Source organism: Salmo trutta, chromosome 9, assembly GCF_901001165.1.
Source record: "Salmo trutta chromosome 9, fSalTru1.1, whole genome shotgun sequence".
Lineage (NCBI taxonomy): Eukaryota > Metazoa > Chordata > Actinopteri > Salmoniformes > Salmonidae > Salmo > Salmo trutta.
Genome location: NC_042965.1, coordinates 32,124,793 through 32,143,655, shown reverse-complemented (window position 1 = coordinate 32,143,655; position 18,863 = coordinate 32,124,793). Strand labels below are relative to the sequence as shown.

Genomic DNA, 18,863 nt, shown 5'->3' with positions numbered 1-18,863 from the left:
ACTGTACAGTAGTATGTGTGTAGTCTTTCCCTGTCGGAACAATTCAGTAGCAGGCTACAGAGGCAACCTAGGCATAGCTCTGTAAAGCCTCTCTCAACTTGTCATCACAGCCAGTCTGTCTGTCTGTGTGTGTGTGTGTGTGTGTGTGTATATCTGTGAGCATGTGTCTCTGTTTATAAATGGGACGACATAAATAATTTTTTTAAAAGAAAAGAAGACTGAACACAATGAACATGAGGGAGTACTATCAAGCACTATCAACTATCAAGTGGTTAAGAATGTTAGGCCAATAACTGAAAGGTTGCTAGTTCAAATCCCTGAGCCAACTAGGTGAAAAATATGTTGATGTACCCTTGAGCAAGGCACTTACCGTAAATTCCGGACTATAAGCCGCAACTTTTTTACCACGCTTCAATGAAGTGGCTAATATATGGATTTTTCCCGCTTTCAATTTTTTTTTCTCCAAAAAAACACATTCTGTGACGTGCTCAGTTTTTTGGCGGCATGAAGCTTTCATTAGACCAATGAAATTGCCGAACGGGTTAAGGTCAAACAACTTTTTTGTTTACTGTTTAGATTAAATCGAGCGCTCTCAAACTTCCCATCATTCTGATTACGGTAGTCATTTTGTCACCCTCATCATGGCAAAGACACGGAGAAATGCATATGATGCAGCTTTCAAGTTGAAGGCGATTGATCTGGCTGTTGGAAAAGGAAATAGAGCTGCTGCACGGGAGCTTGGTCTTAATGAGTCGATGATAAGACGTTGGAAACAGCAGCGTGAGGAATTGACTCAGTGCAAAAAGGCAACTAAAGCTTACAACTAATTTTTTTGTTGTTGTTACAAGCCGTGTTTCGTTAAAGCCGTGTTTCGTTAAAGCCTTTGTAAAGTTCATTTGTTTCAATGTACCGGTAGGCACCTGCGGCTTATAGACATGTGCGCCTTATTTATGTTCAAAAAAAAAAAAGTTTAATTCAGTGGGTGCGGCTTAAATTCAGGTGCGCTTAATAGTCCGGAAATTACAGTAACCCTCATTTATTCTGTAAGTCTTTCTGGATAAGAGTGTCTGCTAAATGAATATATGGAGTGTGTATGCATACAACAGACAGCGCATCCCCCTCTTACAGGCAGAGTGGAGAGACGACAGCTGACACAACGCTGTGGAATGTCCTGTACATACACAGAGGAGTAGGTTTACTGGTGAGAGAGAAGCTGTCACACCTTTTGGTGAGTGACTAACTAGCTGTAACCGCTGTGGAGCTGGCCGAGAGGTCTGATCCGGCTACTGTGACAGGCCCGATTGGGAGGGTGACTGACTAAAACCAAACCACACACCATCTCTTATGACATCATGCATCCCAGGCCAAGACACCTGACACCAGTGGGATTTACGTGTGGGGGTGTAGTATGAGCTGAAAAGTGTCGACGCCAGGAGATATTCCAGGGTTTGTGGGGAGGAGGGTGTGTGTGTGTGTGTTTACATTTCCCAACAGTAGACTGTGTAACGCTCATCATCTTTACGGACGCTGACACACTCTTACTCATCAGTCTTTACACCAATCACAATAAAGGCCAAGCCAAAACATCATACATTAGCCACTGTGACATCGCTGCTCTATACATCACTTGTTCCTAAACCTTTTAGCCCTGTGACCCGCCTAAAGCTTTGGGAGTCTTCTCATGACTCAACATGTCACCAGAACCAATGCCATAGACTCGATTGTGACTAGCAGGTCACCTCTCACCCATCGGGAAACAGTGAAGTAAGCATCGGGAAACAGTGAAGTAAGCATTGGGAAACAGTGAAGTAAGCATTGGGAAACAGTGAAGTAAGCATCGGGAAACAGTGAAGTAAGCATCGGGAAACAGTGAAGTAAGCATTGGGAAACAGTGAAGTAAGCATTGGGAAACAGTGAAGTAAGCATCGGGAAACAGTGAAGTAAGCATTGGGAAACAGTGAAGTAAGCATTGGGAAACAGTGAAGTAAGCATTGGGAAACAGTGAAGTAAGCATTGGGAAACAGTGAAGTAAGCATTGGGAAACAGTGAGGTAAGCATTGGGAAACAGTGAAGTAAGCATTGGGAAACAGTGAAGTAAGCATCGGGAAACAGTGAAGTAAGCATTGGGAAACAGTGAAGTAAGCATTGGGAAACAGTGAAGTAAGCATCGGGAAACAGTGAGGTAAGCATTGGGAAACAGTGAAGTAAGCATTGGGAAACAGTGAAGTAAGCATTGGGAAACAGTGAAGTAAGCATTGGGAAACAGTAGAGTAAGCATTGGGAAACAGTGAAGTAAGCATTGGGAAACAGTGAAGTAAGCATTGGGAAACAGTGAAGTAAGCATTGGGAAACAGTGAAGTAAGCATTGGGAAACAGTGAAGTAAGCATTGGGAAACAGTGAAGTAAGCATTGGGAAAAGCATTGGGAAACAGTGAAGTAAGCATTGGGAAACAGTGAAGTAAGCATTGGGAAACAGTGAAGTAAGCATTGGGAAACAGTGAAGTAAGCATTGGGAAACAGTGAAGTAAGCATTGGGAAACAGTGAAGTAAGCATTGGGAAACAGTGAAGTAAGCATCGGGAAACAGTGAAGTAAGCATTGGGAAACAGTGAAGTAAGCATTGGGAAACAGTGAAGTAAGCATCGGGAAACAGTGAAGTAAGCATTGCAGAGGTGTTTACCGTCAACAGCAGGCCAACTGTTCCTAAGCAACAGGTTGTACATCACACCATTATTACACTACTGTTCCTCTGCCTGTCCTGTTTCTGTCTTTTACTAAAGCAAAGCAGGACTCTGCTGTGTGTGTGTGTGTGTGTGTGTGTCTGCACACTGGCTGAGGAGGAGGGTTAGAGACAGCTATGCCCAAACATGGAACCTCAGCCTGAACACATGGCTACCTGGGTGGTCTGGGGCAGAGAGGGGTAGGAGGATACAAGTAGAGATGGATAGAGAGAAGAGGAATATGTGCTGACTTTCAGATGGTATTTAATCGGCTAATAAAGTCAACAGTTATATGGACCTCATCATAGACAACCTCCCCCCCATCTTGCCCCCCCTCTCATCTCCTCCTCTCCCCCTCTCCCCCTCTCATCTCCTCTCCCCTCCCCCTCTCATCTCCTCCTCTCCCCCTCTCATCTCCTCCTCTCCCCCTCTCCCATCCCCCTCTCATCTCCTCCTCTAAGAGCCATGTTTTAGTTATACAGACCTGGTTGCGGACCACAGTTCCGTCCACAGGGTCGATGTACTCAAAGTTATCAGCCCGCTCCACACAGTAGACATTAGTCCCCACAGCAAACTTCTGGGTTAGAAAGGCCTTGTCTGTGATCACCCCCTCCAAGTCTCTCATCAGGTAGAATGCAGCTCTGGGGTCCACGCCTTCATAGTCAAACCTGGGAACACACACACAGGTGTGAACACATGGGCGCTCACATACACACACAAGCATGAATGTGGCATAAAGACACACTCCTAGAAACCACAAGCATAGAGACAAACACAGAGAGAAGCATCCCCGTCTATTCAAGTCTATTAGATCAGGACATGACATCTTCAATGTGTCTTTCTGTGTTCACTACACATGTATTGCAATCCACTGATTGATTTATTGGTTGATTGGTTGATTGATGTTGATTGATGTATTGGTTGTTTCAGTGATTGATTGATTGTTTGATCGGTTGATTGGTTGAGTGAGTGCTTGATTGATTTATTGATTGGTTGGTTGAGTGATTGAATTATTGATTGGTTGAGTGATTTACATTTACATTTACATTTTAGTCATTTAGCAGACGCTCTTATCCAGAGCGACTTACAGTAGTGAATGCATACATTTCATTTTCATTTCATACATTATTTTTTTTTTTCTTCGTACTTGGCCCCCCGTGGGATTGATTTATTGATTGGTTGAGTGATTGAATTATTGATTGGTTGGTTGGTTGAGTGATTGATTGGTTGATTGATTGCATAGCAGAGTGACCTGCAGAAGTAGTTGCGTCCGAGCTTGGCCCAGTGGTCCTTGACGATTTCCTCCACGCCCTGTTTCCTGACAGCCATGATGGACAGCCACACCAGCACCGACCACAGACCGTCCTTCTCACGGATGTGGTCTGAACCTGAACAAGAGACACAAGGGGACACAAGTTTGCCCAGGAAACCATAAACCTTTATAACCATGTTATAACCCTGTTTTACACCTTCATAACCCTGACATAGACATATGGAGCAGAGTGGGATGATAGACTAACATGGGATATTTAGAAAGGGATGTTATCCTGGAGGATAACAAGATGAGGCTAGGTCTATATCATAGGCATTTTAACAGACATTCTAACAGGCATTCTAACAGGCATTCTGACAGGCATTCTGACAAGACCTCTTCAGTTCAACTCTGAGCCATAAAATTGAACAGCCGCTAGTTTTATCTGACACTCACACAAACACTGAACGCCTCTCCTGGGTGGCTGATGGCTATGCGTAGATATCCACACCGAGGATATTGTGGACATATCATGTGGACATGATTTTCGCATGTCCACATGTGCTGAATGTATGTGTTATATTTGTACATTTGATTCATTTAGCAGACAGTCTTATCTAGTAAGTGTTAAGCAAGGTATTTGGATAGTAGGGTCAACAATATACTGAGTATACCAAACGTTAGGAACACCTTTTAAAAAAAAAAATTATTTCACCTTTATTTAACCAGGTAGGCTAGTTGAGAACAAGTTATCATTTACAACTGCGACCTGGCCAAGATAAAGCACAGCACTGCGTCACAAACAACAACACAGAGTTCCACATGGAATAAACAAACGTACAGTCAATAATACAGTCTAAGTGTAAAAATGAGGTAGGATAAGGGAGGTAAGGCAATAAATAGGCCATAGTGGCAAAATAATTACAATATAGCAATTAAACACTGGAATGATAGATGTGCAGAAGATGAATGTGCAAGTAGAGATACTGGGGTGCAAAGGAGCAAAATAAATAAAATAAATAACAGTATGGTGATGAGGTAGTTGGATGGGCTATTTACAGATTGGCTATGTACAGGTGCAGTGATCTGTGAGCTGCTCTGACAGCTGGTGCTTAAAGTTAGTGAGGGAGATATGAGTCTCCAGCTTCAGTGATTTTTGCAGTTCGTTCCAGTCATTGGCAGCAGAGAACTGGAAGGAAACGCGGCCAATGAGGCATTGGCTTTGGGGGTGACCAGTGAGATATACCTGCTGGAGCGCATGCTACGGGTGGGTGCTGCTATGGTGACCAGTGAGCTGAGATAAGGCGGGGCTTTACCTAGCAAAGACTTATAGATGACCTGGAGCTAGTGGGTTTGGCGACGAATATGAAGCGAGGGCCAGCCAACGAGAGCATACAGGTCGCAGTGGTAGGTGGTATATGGGGCTTTGGTGACAAAACAGAAGGCACTGTGATAGACTGCATCCAATTTGCTGAGTAGAGTGTTGGAGGCTATTTTGTAAATGACATCACCGAAGTCAAGGATCGGTAGGATAGTCAGTTTTACGAGGGTATGTTTGGCAGCATGAGTGAAGGATGCTTTATTGCGAAATAGGACGCCGATTCTAGAATTAATTTTGGATTGGAGATGCTTAATGTGAGTCTGGAAGGAGAGTTTACAGTCTAACCAGACACCTAGGTATTTGTAGTTGTCCAAGTATTCTAAGTCAGAACCGTCCAGAGTAGTGATGCTGGACGGGCGGGCAGGTGTGGGCAGCGATCGGTTGAAGAGCATGCATTTAGTTTAACTTGCATTTAAGAGCAGTTGGTGGCCACGGAAGGAGAGTTGTATGGCATTGAAGCTCGTCTGGAGGTTAGTTAACACAGTGTCCAAAGAAGGGCCAGAAGTATACAGAATGGTGTCGTCTGCGTAGAGGTGGATCAGAGAATCACCACCAGCAAGAGCGACATCATTGATGTATACAGAGAAGAGAGTCGGCCCAAGAATTGAACCCTGTTGCACCCCCATAGACTGCCAGAGGTTCGGACAACAGGCCCTCCGATTTGACACACTGAACTCTATCTGAGAAATAGTTGGTGAACCAGGCGAGGCAATCATTTGAGAAACCAAGGCTGTCGAGTCTGCCGATAAGAATGTGGTGATTGACAGAGTTGAAAGCCTTGGTCAGGTCGATGAATACAGCTGCACAGTATTGTCTCTGAACGATGGCGGTTATGATATTGTTTAGGACCTTGAGCGTGGCTGAGGTGCACCCATGATCAGCTCGGAAACCAGATTGCACAGCGGAGAAGGTACAGTGGGATTCAAAATAGTCGGTGATCTGTTTGTTACCTTGGCTTTCGAAGACCTTAGAAAGGCAGGGTAGGATAGATATAGGTCTGTAGCAGTTTGGGTCTAGAGTGTCTCCCCCTTTGAAGAGGGGGATGACCGTGGCAGCTTTCCAATCTTTGGGGATCTCAGACGATACGAAAGAGAAGTTGAACAGTCTAGTAATAGGGGTTGCAACAATTTCAGTGGATAATTTTAGAAAGAGAGGGTCCAGATTGTCTAGCCTGATGTCTGTCTGATTTGTAGGGGTCCAGATTTTGCAGCCCTTTCAGAACATCAGCTATCTGGATTTGGGTGAAGGAAAAATGGGGGGAGTCTTGGGAAAGTTGCTGTGGGGGGTGCAGGGCTGTTGACCGGGGCAGGGGTAGCCAGGTGCAAAGCATGGCCAGCCGTAGAAAAATGCTTAATGAAATTCTCAATTATTGTGGATTTATTGTTGGTGACAATGTTTCCTAACCTCAGTGCAGTGGGCAGCTGGGACAAGGTGCTCTTATTCTCCATGGACTTTACAGGTGTCCCAGAACTTTTTGGAGTTTGTACTACTGGATGCAAATTTCTGTTTGAAAAAGCTAGCCTTTGTTTTCCTAACTGCCTGTGTATATTGGTTCCTAACTTCCCTGAAAAGTTGCATATCGCGGGGGCTATTCAATGCTAATGCAATACGCCACAGGATGTTTTTGTGCTGGTCAAGGGCAGTCAGGTCTGGAGTGAACCAAGGGCTATATCTGTTCCTGGTTCTAAATTGTTTGAATGGGGCGTGCTTATTTAAGATGGTGAGGAAAGCACTTTTAAAGAATAACCAGGCATCCTCTACTGACGGAATGAGGTCAATATCCTTCCAGAATACCCGGGCCAGGTCGATTAGAAACGCCTGCTCGCTGAAGTGTTTTAGGGAGCGTTTGACAGTGATGAGGGGTGGTCGTTTGACCACAGACCCATTACAGACGCAGGCAATGAGGCAGTGATTGCTGAGATCCTGGTTGAAGACAGCAAAGGTGTATTTGGAGGGCAGGTTGGTCAGGATGATATCTATGAGGGTGCCAGTGTTTATGGATTTTGGATTGTACCTGGTAGGTTCATTGATAATTTGTTTGAGATTGAGGGCATCAAGCTTAGATTGTAGGACGGCCGGGGTGTTAAGCATGTCCCAGTTTAGGTCACCTAACAGCACGAGCTCTGAAGATAGATGGGGGGCAATCAATTCACATATGTTGTCGAGGGCACAGCTGGGGGCAGAGGGTGGTCTATAGCAAGCGGCAACGGTGAGAGACTTGTTTCTGGAAAGGTGGATTTTTAAAAGTAGAAGCTCGAATTGTTTGGGTACAGACTTGGATAGTAATACAGAACTCTGCAGGCTATCTCTGCAGTAGATTGCAACTCCGCCCCCTTTGGCAATTCTATCTTGTCAGAAAATGTTAAAGTTAGGGATGGAAATTTAAGGATTTTTGGTGGTCTTCCTAAGCCAGGATTCAGACACGGCTAGGACATCCGGGTTGGCACAGTGTGCTAAAGCAGTGAATAAAACAAATTTAGGGAGGAGGCTTCTAATGTTAACATGCATGAAACCAAGGCTTTTACGGTTACAGAGGTCAACAAATGAGAGCGCCTGGGGAATAGGAGTGGAGCTAAACACTGCAGGACCTGGATTAACCTCTACATCACCAGAGGAACAGAGGAGGACTAGGATAAGGGTACGGCAAAAGGCTATAAGAAATGTTTGTCTGCTTCTTTCACATGCATTGCTTGCTATTTGGGGTTTTAGGCTGGGTTTCTGTACAGCGCTTTGAGATATCAGCTGATGTACGAAGGGCTATATATAAATACATTTGATTAGTACGTTTGGAACAGAGAGTAAAAGGAGCAGGTTTCTGGTCACGATAGAATAGATTCAAGGCATAAAGTACAGACAAGGGTGTGGTAGGATGTGAATACAGTGGAGGTAAACCTAGCCTATGCATTGAGTGACCATGAGAGAGATATTGTCTCTAGAAATATAATTTAAACCAGGTGAGGTCACCGCATGTGTGGGAGGTGGAACTAAAGGGTTAGCTAAGGCGTATTGAGCAAGGTTAGAGGCTCTACAGTGAAATAAGGCAATAATCACTAACCAAAACAGAAATGGACAAGGCATATTGACATTAGGGAGAGGCATGCGTAGCCGAGTGATCACAGGGGTCCAGTGAGTACCTAGGCGGGCTGGAGACACAGCGTTTCAGACAGCTAGCGGGCCGGGGCTAGCAAGCTAGCAGTAGGGCCTTAGAGGGCCGTTGTGACGGAATTAGTCTGTTGTAGCCCCCTCGTGTGGTTACGTTGGCAGACCAGTCGTGATGGATCAGCAGGGCTCCGTGTAGTAAAAGGGCCCAGGCCAATTGGCAAAATAGGTATAATTGGCCGATGGGCCTCTTCAGCTAACCGTCCGATATGCTCTAGACAAGCTAGCGGGCCACGGCTAGCAGGCTAGCAGATGGGCATTCAGGGGACGTCGAGATGGAGGAGCCAGTTGAAAAACCCCCTCGGGCAGATTACGTCAGTAGTCCAGTCGTGATGGATCGGCGGGGCTCCCTATCGGCAGTAAAAGGGGTCCAGACCAATTAGCAAAATAGATATTGTAGCCAAAGTAGTGGCTGATGGACCTCTTCAGCTAGCCGGGAGATGGGCCTAGCATAGGCTAGCTCCAGGCTAGTTGGTGATTGCTTCGGGACAGAGACGTTAGCCAGGAATGGCCACTCGGATAGCAGCTAACTAGCTACGATGATCCAGGTGAAAAGGTTCAGATCTTGCGGTTGGAATCCTAAGATATGGAGAAAAATAAGTCCGATATGCCCTGGTTTGAATTGCGATGTGCAGACTGGCAAGAGTTGTCCGGGCTAAGGTTAGCTGATGACCGCTAGCAGTGGCTAATTGACTGGTAGCTAGTTAGCAGCTAGTTAGCTGGCTAGCTTCTGTTGGGGGTTCCAGTTCAAAAGTAAAGAAAATAACAGATCCATACCCCATTGGGTGAGGCGGATTGCAGGAGAATATGTTGAAGCTGAGGTTAAGAAAAATAGAAAAAAATATATGGAAGAAAAAATATATAGAAAGATATATACACAGGAAACGACAAGACGAAGACAAAGATGTCTGACTGCTACACCATCTTGGACCTTCTCATATTGGAGTTGCTACCCCCCTTTTTGCCCTTAGAACAGCCTCAATTCGATGCGGCATGGACTCTACAAGGTGTCGAAAGTGTTCCACAGAGATGCTGGCCCATGTTGACTCCAATGCTTCCCACAGTTGGCTGGATGTCCTTTGGGTGGTGGACCATTATTGATACACACGGGAAACTGTTGAGCGTGAAAACCCCAGCAGCGTTGCAGTTCTTGACACACTCAAACCGGTGCGCCTGGCACCTACTACCATAACCCATTAAAAGGCACTTAAATCTTGTGTCTTGCCCATTCACCCTCTGAATGGCACAGCTACATAATCCATGTCTGAATTATCTCAAGGCTTAAAAACCCTCTTTAACCTGTCTCCTCCCCTTCATCTACACGGATTGAAGTGGTTTAACAAGTGACTTCAATAAATCAAATCAAAATCAAATCAAATTTATTTGATTTGATTTGAATAAGGGATCATAGCTTTCACCTGGATTCACCTGGTCAGTCTGTCATGGAAAGAGCAGCTGTTCCTAATGTTCTGTATACTAGTGTATGACATCAGCTACAGAGACCACATGCGTCAGGGAAAGAGGAGTATAACGCAGACAGACTGGTATCTCTCTAAGTGGAGAGATCAGTCTGTTCACACTGCCAATGGTCTCTAACTGGGGTGGGCTATTGTTATTCTACACTAAGGACCAGATGTAAGTGTGAGTCACAGTGTCAAGTCCACACCTGTTAGTTTTAGATGAGAATAAAAGACACACATAAAAAGCTAAGTATATGGAATAAAAAGACTTAAAGTCTAAATCGTTCCTCACATAGTACCTTTAGATCAGAATCTTTGTCTTATTTATATAAACTTTTCTTATGCTCTGTGTTGTATTTCCTGTGTTTATGCTCCATGTTGTATTTCCTGTGTTTATGCTCCATGTTGTATTTCCTGTGTTTATGCTCCATGTTGTATTTCCTGTGTTTATGCTCCATGTTGTATTTCCTGTGTTTATGCTCCATGTTGTATTTCCTGTGTTTATGCTCCATGTTGTATTTCCTATTTATGCTCCATGTTGTATTTCTTGTGTTTATGCTCCATGTTGTATTTCCTGTGTTTATGCTCCATGTTGTATTTCCTGTGATTATGCTCCATGTTGTATTTCTTGTGTTTATGCTCCATGTTGTATTTCCTGTGTTTATGCTCCATGTTGTATTTCCTGTGTTTATGCTCCATGTTGTATTTCCTATTTATGCTCCATGTTGTATTTCTTGTGTTTATGCTCCATGTTGTATTTCCTGTGTTTATGCTCCATGTTGTATTTCCTGTGTTTATGCTCCATGTTGTATTTCCTGTGTTTATGCTCCATGTTGTATTTCTTGTGTTTATGCTCCATGTTGTATTTCCTGTGTTTATGCTCCATGTTGTATTTCCTGTGTTTATGCTCCATGTTGTATTTCCTGTGTTTATGCTCCATGTTGTATTTCCTGTGTTTATGCTCCATGTTGTATTTCCTATTTATGCTCCATGTTGTATTTCTTGTGTTTATGCTCCATGTTGTATTTCCTGTGTTTATGCTCCATGTTGTATTTCCTCTGGAAACTAACAGGTGTAGACTTTGTTGTGGTAGAAATCCTTAGTAATTGTGTCCCTAGCAGCTGTTGGGAAACTGACAGTTGCCAATTTCTGCTGAGTCGCCGCTGCCTCTCTCCACCTCCTCTTTGTCTTTCCGATTCAATTGAAGTTAAATTTGGTGTGGACACATGCCCACCCACGCACACAAATACACACACACCCGCGCAGGTCTTTACAAGCTGTCGTATAAAACTACCAGATCTAATTTTTCTGTCGTCAGATCAGAACACCAGTCCAGTCTCCATCTGCATCACATCACTCTCTATATCTCCTGACCTGAATATCTTTCAGCTGCAAGCCACCAATGTTATTCTCTGCCAATTTAAAGATAATGACCAATAATAATGTATTGGATTTATTAAGCACTTTAACGAGATCTGAAAGCTCAAATGATGTAATATATTAAATGAATGGAGGTGAGAAAGTGAGTGTCATACTTAATGGAGCAGAATGTACATTATGTAGAAATGATACATCAACCATGACACTGGACTCTATGGATTTCAATTAGAATGGACAAAAAAAGCGGAATAATGTTCATAACGTGACATGAATGAAAGCTCCAGCCAACAGGAAGAGAGAGATAGGATCGAACCCCGAGCTCTGAGTGGTGAGCATAGTCCTGATTTACTGCTGCTTAGCTCCATTTAGATGTTTGGCCTTAAAGCAGAAACTCACACAGCACTCTGTCCATCTCTTTCTCTTCTCTTTTCTCCCCTGCTCTCATCCTCCTCTTCTGTACTTCACTTAATTCTTAATTACCTGCTGTTGTACTGTCCCCCTGTTTCTGTCTCTCCTTTCAGCTCTCTCTCTCTTGCTCACTTCAACCTGCTCTCTTTCTTTATCCTGTTCCCTCTCACTTCGTTCTTTCTCTCTCCATACTCCTCTTTCCCTTTCCATCTCTCTCTCTCCATCTCAGATTCCTCTCACTCTCTCTCCGCCGAAGAGATTGACAGAGAGAAAGACATAAACAGAGATAGAAAAACAGAGATAGATAGATTGAGAGAGAAAGAAAGAAAGGTAATAAGAGTTAGCTGCAAGGAGAGAGTTTTTCCTGGTGGGCTGAGCAGCAGCAGCAGCTGCCGGCAGAGGCCCGTGGGTTCTGGTGGTTCACGGGGCTCCTCTCTCCTTTTATAGCAGAAGAATGGGGATTATTCACACACACAACACACGGCCCCTCAAATCTATTAGGCTGGGATGACTACGACCAGAGGCAGGCCTCTATTTAGGGATGTGATGTACTGTATACGGATCAGAGGAGGCTGGTGGGAGGAGCTATACAAGGACGGGCTCATTGTAATGGCTGGAATGGAATACATGGAATGGTATCAAACACATGAAACATATGGAAACCAAATGTTTGGTTCCATTCCATTGATTCCAGTCCAGCCATTGCAATGAGCCCATTCTTCTAGAGCTCATCCCACCAGCCTCCTCTGATATGGCTGTCTAGGAACAGACTGGCTTTTACTGAAAGGTGAGCAAACTCAGCTGCTGACAAGCGGCAGTACAACTCAGGTGAATGTGAATGTCAAACAGGAAGAGAGAGAAACGGTCAGTAACACTCACTTGTCCCGAAGCTCTCCTCTCCGCAGAGCGAGCAGCTCCCAGAGTCCATCAGGTTCCCAAAGAACCTCCAGCCTGTAGGAGTCTCATACAACGTCACCTTCAGGGCTTTGGCCACCCTGCACACACACACAGGCACGCACGCACGCACGCACGCACGCACGCACGCACGCACGCACGCACACACACACACACACACACACACACACACACACACACACACACACACACACATACAGGGAGAGAGCCCAGATTAGTTTGTTACATTATGTTACTTACATTATTTAACAGACACACAGTGTGTTCAGGAAATAATTTGAATTATACAACACACCTCTGGAGAACATCATCAACACTAACCTTTCTCCAATGTGTGAGCAGCATTCTCAAGTTAAGACAGTGAGAGCTAACAAACTACAAACTTACCTTCCAGGCTGCTGGCCTGAAAAAGTAGCCATCTACTCATCCAATGTCTTAATAACAAAGCTAGATAACCTTTCAAATAATGTTAGTTTTGAGAATGAGCCATGTACTCTCTCTCTCAGTCACAAACAGAGAGAGAGAGAGGGAAAAGGAGAGAGAGAGGGAGAGGGGAAGGGAAGGAGAGAGGGAGAGAGAGGGGGAGTTAGAGATAAGGGCAGATAGATAGGGAGAAAGGGAGCGAGTTAGAGGTAAAGGGCAGATAGACAGGGAGAAAGGGAGAGAGTTAGAGGTAAAGGGGAAGATAGACAGGGAGAAAGGGAGAGAGTTAGAGGTAAAGGGCAGATAGACAGGGAGAAAGGGAGAGAGTTAGAGGTAAAGGGCAGATAGACAGGGAGAAAGGGAGAGAGTTAGAGGTAAAGGGCAGATAGACAGGGAGAAAGGGAGAGAGTTAGAAGTAAAGAGGAAGATAGACAGGGAGAAAGGGAGAGAGTTAGAGGTAAAGGGCAGATAGACAGGGAGAAAGGGAGAGAGTTAGAGGTAAAGAGGAAGATAGACAGGGAGAAAGGGAGAGAGTTAGAGGTAAAGGGCAGATAGACAGGGAGAAAGGGAGAGAGTTAGAGGTAAAGAGGAAGATAGACAGGGAGAAAGGGAGAGAGTTAGAGGTAAAGGGCAGATAGAAAGGGAGAGAGTTAGCGGTAAAGAGGAAGATAGACAGGGAGAAAGTTAGAGGTAAAGGGCAGATAGACAGGGAGAAAGAGGGGGAGTTAGAGGTAAAGAGGAAGATACACAGGGAGAAAGGGAGAGAGTTAGAGGAAAAGAGGAAGATAGACAGGGAGAAAGAGAGAGAGTTAGAGGTAAAGGGCAGATAGACAGGGAGAAAGAGAGAGGGTTAGAGGTAAAGGGCAGATAGACAGGGAGAAAGAGAGAGGGTTAGAGGTAAAGGGCAGATAGACAGGGAGAAAGAGAGAGAGTTAGAGGTAAAGGGCAGATAGACAGGGAGAAAGAGAGAGAGTTAGAGGTAAAGGGCAGATAGACAGGGAGAGAGTTAGAGGTAAAGGGCAGATAGACAGGGAGAAAGGGAGAGAGTTAGAGGTAAATGGGAAGATAGACACAGAGAAAGAGAGAGAGTTAGATGTAAAGGGCAAATAGACAGGGAGAAAGGGAGAGAGTTAGAGGTAAAGAGGAAGATAGACAGGGAGAAAGGGAGAGAGTTAGAGGTAAAGGGCAGATAGACAGGGAGAGAGTTAGAGGTAAAGGGGAAGATAGACAGGGGGAAAGGGAGAGAGTTAGAGGTAAAGGGCAGATAGACAGGGAGAAAGGGAGAGAGTTAGAGGTAAAGGGCAGATAGACAGGGAGAAAGGGAGAGAGTTAGAGGTAAAGAGGAAGATAGACAGGGAGAAAGGGAGAGAGTTAGAAGTAAAGAGGAAGATAGACAGGGAGAAAGGGAGAGAGTTAGAGGTAAAGAGGAAGATAGACAGGGAGAAAGGGAGAGAGTTAGAGGTAAAGGGCAGATAGAAAGGGAGAGAGTTAGCGGTAAAGAGGAAGATAGACAGGGAGAAAGTTAGAGGTAAAGGGCAGATAGACAGGGAGAAAGAGGGGGAGTTAGAGGTAAAGAGGAAGATACACAGGGAGAAAGGGAGAGAGTTAGAGGTAAAGAGGAAGATAGACAGGGAGAAAGAGAGAGAGTTAGAGGTAAAGGGCAGATAGACAGGGAGAAAGGGAGAGAGTTAGAAGTAAAGAGGAAGATAGACAGGGAGAAAGGGAGAGAGTTAGAGGTAAAGAGGAAGATAGACAGGGAGAAAGGGAGAGAGTTAGAAGTAAAGAGGAAGATAGACAGGGAGAAAGGGAGAAAGTTAGAGGTAAAGGGCAGATAGACAGGGAGAAAGGGAGAGAGTTAGAGGTAAAGAGGAAGATAGACAGGGAGAAAGGGAGAGAGTTAGAGGTAAAGGGCAGATAGACAGGGAGAAAGGGAGAGAGTTAGAGGTAAGAGGAAGATAGACAGGGAGAAAGGGAGAGAGTTAGAGGTAAAGGGCAGATAGAAAGGGAGAGAGTTAGCGGTAAAGAGGAAGATAGACAGGGAGAAAGTTAGAGGTAAAGGGCAGATAGACAGGGAGAAAGAGGGGGAGTTAGAGGTAAAGAGGAAGATACACAGGGAGAAAGGGAGAGAGTTAGAGGTAAAGAGGAAGATAGACAGGGAGAAAGAGAGAGAGTTAGAGGTAAAGGGCAGATAGACAGGGAGAAAGAGAGAGGGTTAGAGGTAAAGGGCAGATAGACAGGGAGAAAGAGAGAGGGTTAGAGGTAAAGGGCAGATAGACAGGGAGAAAGAGAGAGAGTTAGAGGTAAAGGGCAGATAGACAGGGAGAAAGAGAGAGAGTTAGAGGTAAAGGGCAGATAGACAGGGAGAGAGTTAGAGGTAAAGGGCAGATAGACAGGGAGAAAGGGAGAGAGTTAGAGGTAAAGGGGAAGATAGACACAGAGAAAGAGAGAGAGTTAGAGGTAAAGGGCAGATAGACAGGGAGAAAGGGAGAGAGTTAGAGGTAAAGAGGAAGATAGACAGGGAGAAAGGGAGAGAGTTAGAGGTAAAGGGCAGATAGACAGGGAGAGAGTTAGAGGTAAAGGGGAAGATAGACAGGGGGAAAGGGAGAGAGTTAGAGGTAAAGGGCAGATAGACAGGGAGAAAGGGAGAGAGTTAGAGGTAAAGGGCAGATAGACAGGGAGAAAGGGAGAGAGTTAGAGGTAAAGAGGAAGATAGACAGGGAGAAAGGGAGAGAGTTAGAAGTAAAGAGGAAGATAGACAGGGAGAAAGGGAGAGAGTTAGAGGTAAAGAGGAAGATAGACAGGGAGAAAGGGAGAGAGTTAGAGGTAAAGGGCAGATAGAAAGGGAGAGAGTTAGCGGTAAAGAGGAAGATAGACAGGGAGAAAGTTAGAGGTAAGGGCAGATAGACAGGGAGAAAGAGGGGGGAGTTAGAGGTAAAGAGGAAGATACACAGGGAGAAAGGGAGAGAGTTAGAGGTAAAGAGGAAGATAGACAGGGAGAAAGAGAGAGAGTTAGAGGTAAAGGGCAGATAGACAGGGAGAAAGAGAGAGGGTTAGAGGTAAAGGGCAGATAGACAGGGAGAAAGAGAGAGGGTTAGAGGTAAAGGGCAGATAGACAGGGAGAAAGAGAGAGAGTTAGAGGTAAAGGGCAGATAGACAGGGAGAAAGAGAGAGAGTTAGAGGTAAAGGGCAGATAGACAGGGAGAGAGTTAGAGGTAAAGGGCAGATAGACAGGGAGAAAGGGAGAGAGTTAGAGGTAAAGGGGAAGATAGACACAGAGAAAGAGAGAGAGTTAGAGGTAAAGGGCAGATAGACAGGGAGAAAGGGAGAGAGTTAGAGGTAAAGAGGAAGATAGACAGGGAGAAAGGGAGAGAGTTAGAGGTAAAGGGCAGATAGACAGGGAGAGAGTTAGAGGTAAAGGGGAAGATAGACAGGGGGAAAGGGAGAGAGTTAGAGGTAAAGGGCAGATAGACAGGGAGAAAGAGAGAGAGTTAGAGGTAAAGGGCAGATAGACAGGGAGAAAGGGAGAGAGTTAGAGGTAAAGAGGAAGATAGACAGGGAGAAAGAGAGAGAGTTAGAGGTAAAGGGCAGATAGACAGGGATAAAGAGAGAGAGTTAGAGGTAAAGGGCAGATAGACAGGGAGAGAGTTAGAGGTAAAGGGCAGATAGACAGGGAGAAAGAGAGAGAGTTAGAGGTAAAGGGCAGATAGACAGGGAGAAAGGGAGAGAGTTAGAGGTAAAGAGGAAGATAGACAGGGAGAAAGAGAGAGAGTTAGAGGTAAAGGGCAGATAGACAGGGATAAAGAGAGAGAGTTAGAGGTAAAGGGCAGATAGACAGGGAGAAAGGGAGAGAGTTAGAGGTAAAGAGGAAGATAGACAGGGAGAAAGAGGGGGAGTTAGAGGTAAAGGGGAAGATAGACAGGGAGAAAGAGAGAGAGTTAGAGGTAAAGGGCAGATAGACAGGGAGAGAGTTAGAGGTAAAGAGGAAGATAGACAGGGAGAAAGGGAGAGAGTTAGAAGTAAAGAGGAAGATAGACAGGGAGAAAGGGAGAGAGTTAGATGTAAAGGGCAGATAGACAGGGAGAGAGTTAGAGGTAAAGGGCAGATAGACAAGGAGAAAGAGAGAGAGTTAGAGGTAAAGGGGAAGATAGACAGGGAGAAAGGGAGAGAGTTAGAGGTAAAGGGCAGATAGACAGGGAGAAAGGGAGAGAGTTAGAGGTAAAGAGGAAGATAGACAGGGAGAAAGGGAGAGAGTTAGAGGTAAAGGGCAGATAGACAGGCAGAAAGGGAGAGAGTTAGAGGTAAAGAGGAAGATAGACATGGAGAGAGTTAGAGGTAAAGAGGAAGATAGACAGGGAGAAAGGGAGAGAGTTAGAGGTAAAGGGCAGATAGACAGGGAGAAAGGGAGAGAGTTAGAGGTAAAGGGCAGATAGACAGGGAGAAAGGGAGAGAGTTAGAGGTAAAGGGCAGATAGACAGGGAGAAAGGGAGAGAGTTAGAGGTAAAGGGCAGATAGACAGGGAGAAAGGGAGAGAGTTAGAGGTAAAGGGCAGATAGACAGGGAGAAAAAGTAGGAGACAAGGGCTGGGAGAGAGAAAGAGAAAACTTGTCCGGTATTTACTTGTAGGGTACTCATTTGTAGGGTACTAACTTGTAGGGTACTAATTTGTAGGGTACTTATTTGTAGGGTACTAAATTGTAGGGTACTTCCTCTCTGATAGAGAAGTGAGCTTGCCAAAGTTTTGGTAAAACCCCTCCCTAACGCTCATAACTTTTAGTAAAAACTTAAAAAGCATCTGAAAGGGCGACAACCATTCCTTCCCCTCTCACAATCTAGTATGACCCCAAAAATGAGTCGTTCAATAGAACATGTAACTAACAGAACTCTTTTGCTGCTCTTGGAAACACGGCTGATCACTTCAATTCAAGATTGTGAAATCTGGATTGTGGAATTCTGTTGGAATTCTGAGAGGGGGTCAGACATTGAGATGTTGTCATAAACCCACAGTAACATACTGCAGCTGTGTGTATGTGTGTGTGTGTGTGTGTATGTGTGTGTGTGTGTGTGTGTGTGTGTGTGTATGTGTGTGTGTGTGGGGGGGGGCTAATTACCAAATAAGAGTAAGGCCTTTTTTTTCCCCTCTGAGGGAAGGGCTCTGGAGCAGAAAGCCTGGCAATCCTACAAGAAAACGGAAACTCTGACCATTTAACTCACTGTTGACATTTCAATCACATGTCTGCAGCCAACACAAGCATCCGGCACGGTCCTGGTCAGGCAGAACGTTGCTCCAACGTTAAGGGGATGTTGGGACAGGGTTGTTTATTTTGGACGGCATCATAACAATGCTGAGGGAATGTGGTGCATTTCTAGGGCTTTAATGCTTGCACCAGCTGTGCCCTGACCAGAGCATAGCATAAACACCAGGCCCCTTCAGAGCTGTCACACACACATACATACACACACCACACACACACACACACACACACACACACACACACACACACACACACACACACACACACATACAAACACACAGTCGTACACACACACACACACACACACACACACACACACACACACACACACACACCACACACACATTCACACACATACACACACATACACACACACACACACACACACGTACATACACGTACACACACATACAGTCACACACACACACACGCACACACACACACACATACACACACACACACACAGACACACACACACACACGCACACACACACACACACACACACACACACAC

General features: G+C 45.0%; 1 protein-coding gene across 1 annotated transcript in view; it reads right to left on the bottom strand.

The window, feature by feature from the left end:
- LOC115200408 (phosphoglucomutase-like protein 5) overlaps nt 1-18,863 on the bottom strand; it is a 50,045-nt gene that overhangs the window by 4,798 nt on the left and 26,384 nt on the right. The window contains exons 7-9 of the mRNA XM_029763470.1: nt 12,639-12,754; nt 3,972-4,107; nt 3,204-3,387 (exon numbers count right to left, since the gene is read on the bottom strand). Coding sequence (XP_029619330.1) covers nt 3,204-3,387; nt 3,972-4,107; nt 12,639-12,754 — 436 coding nt within the window. The remainder of the gene's footprint in view (nt 1-3,203; nt 3,388-3,971; nt 4,108-12,638; nt 12,755-18,863) is intronic.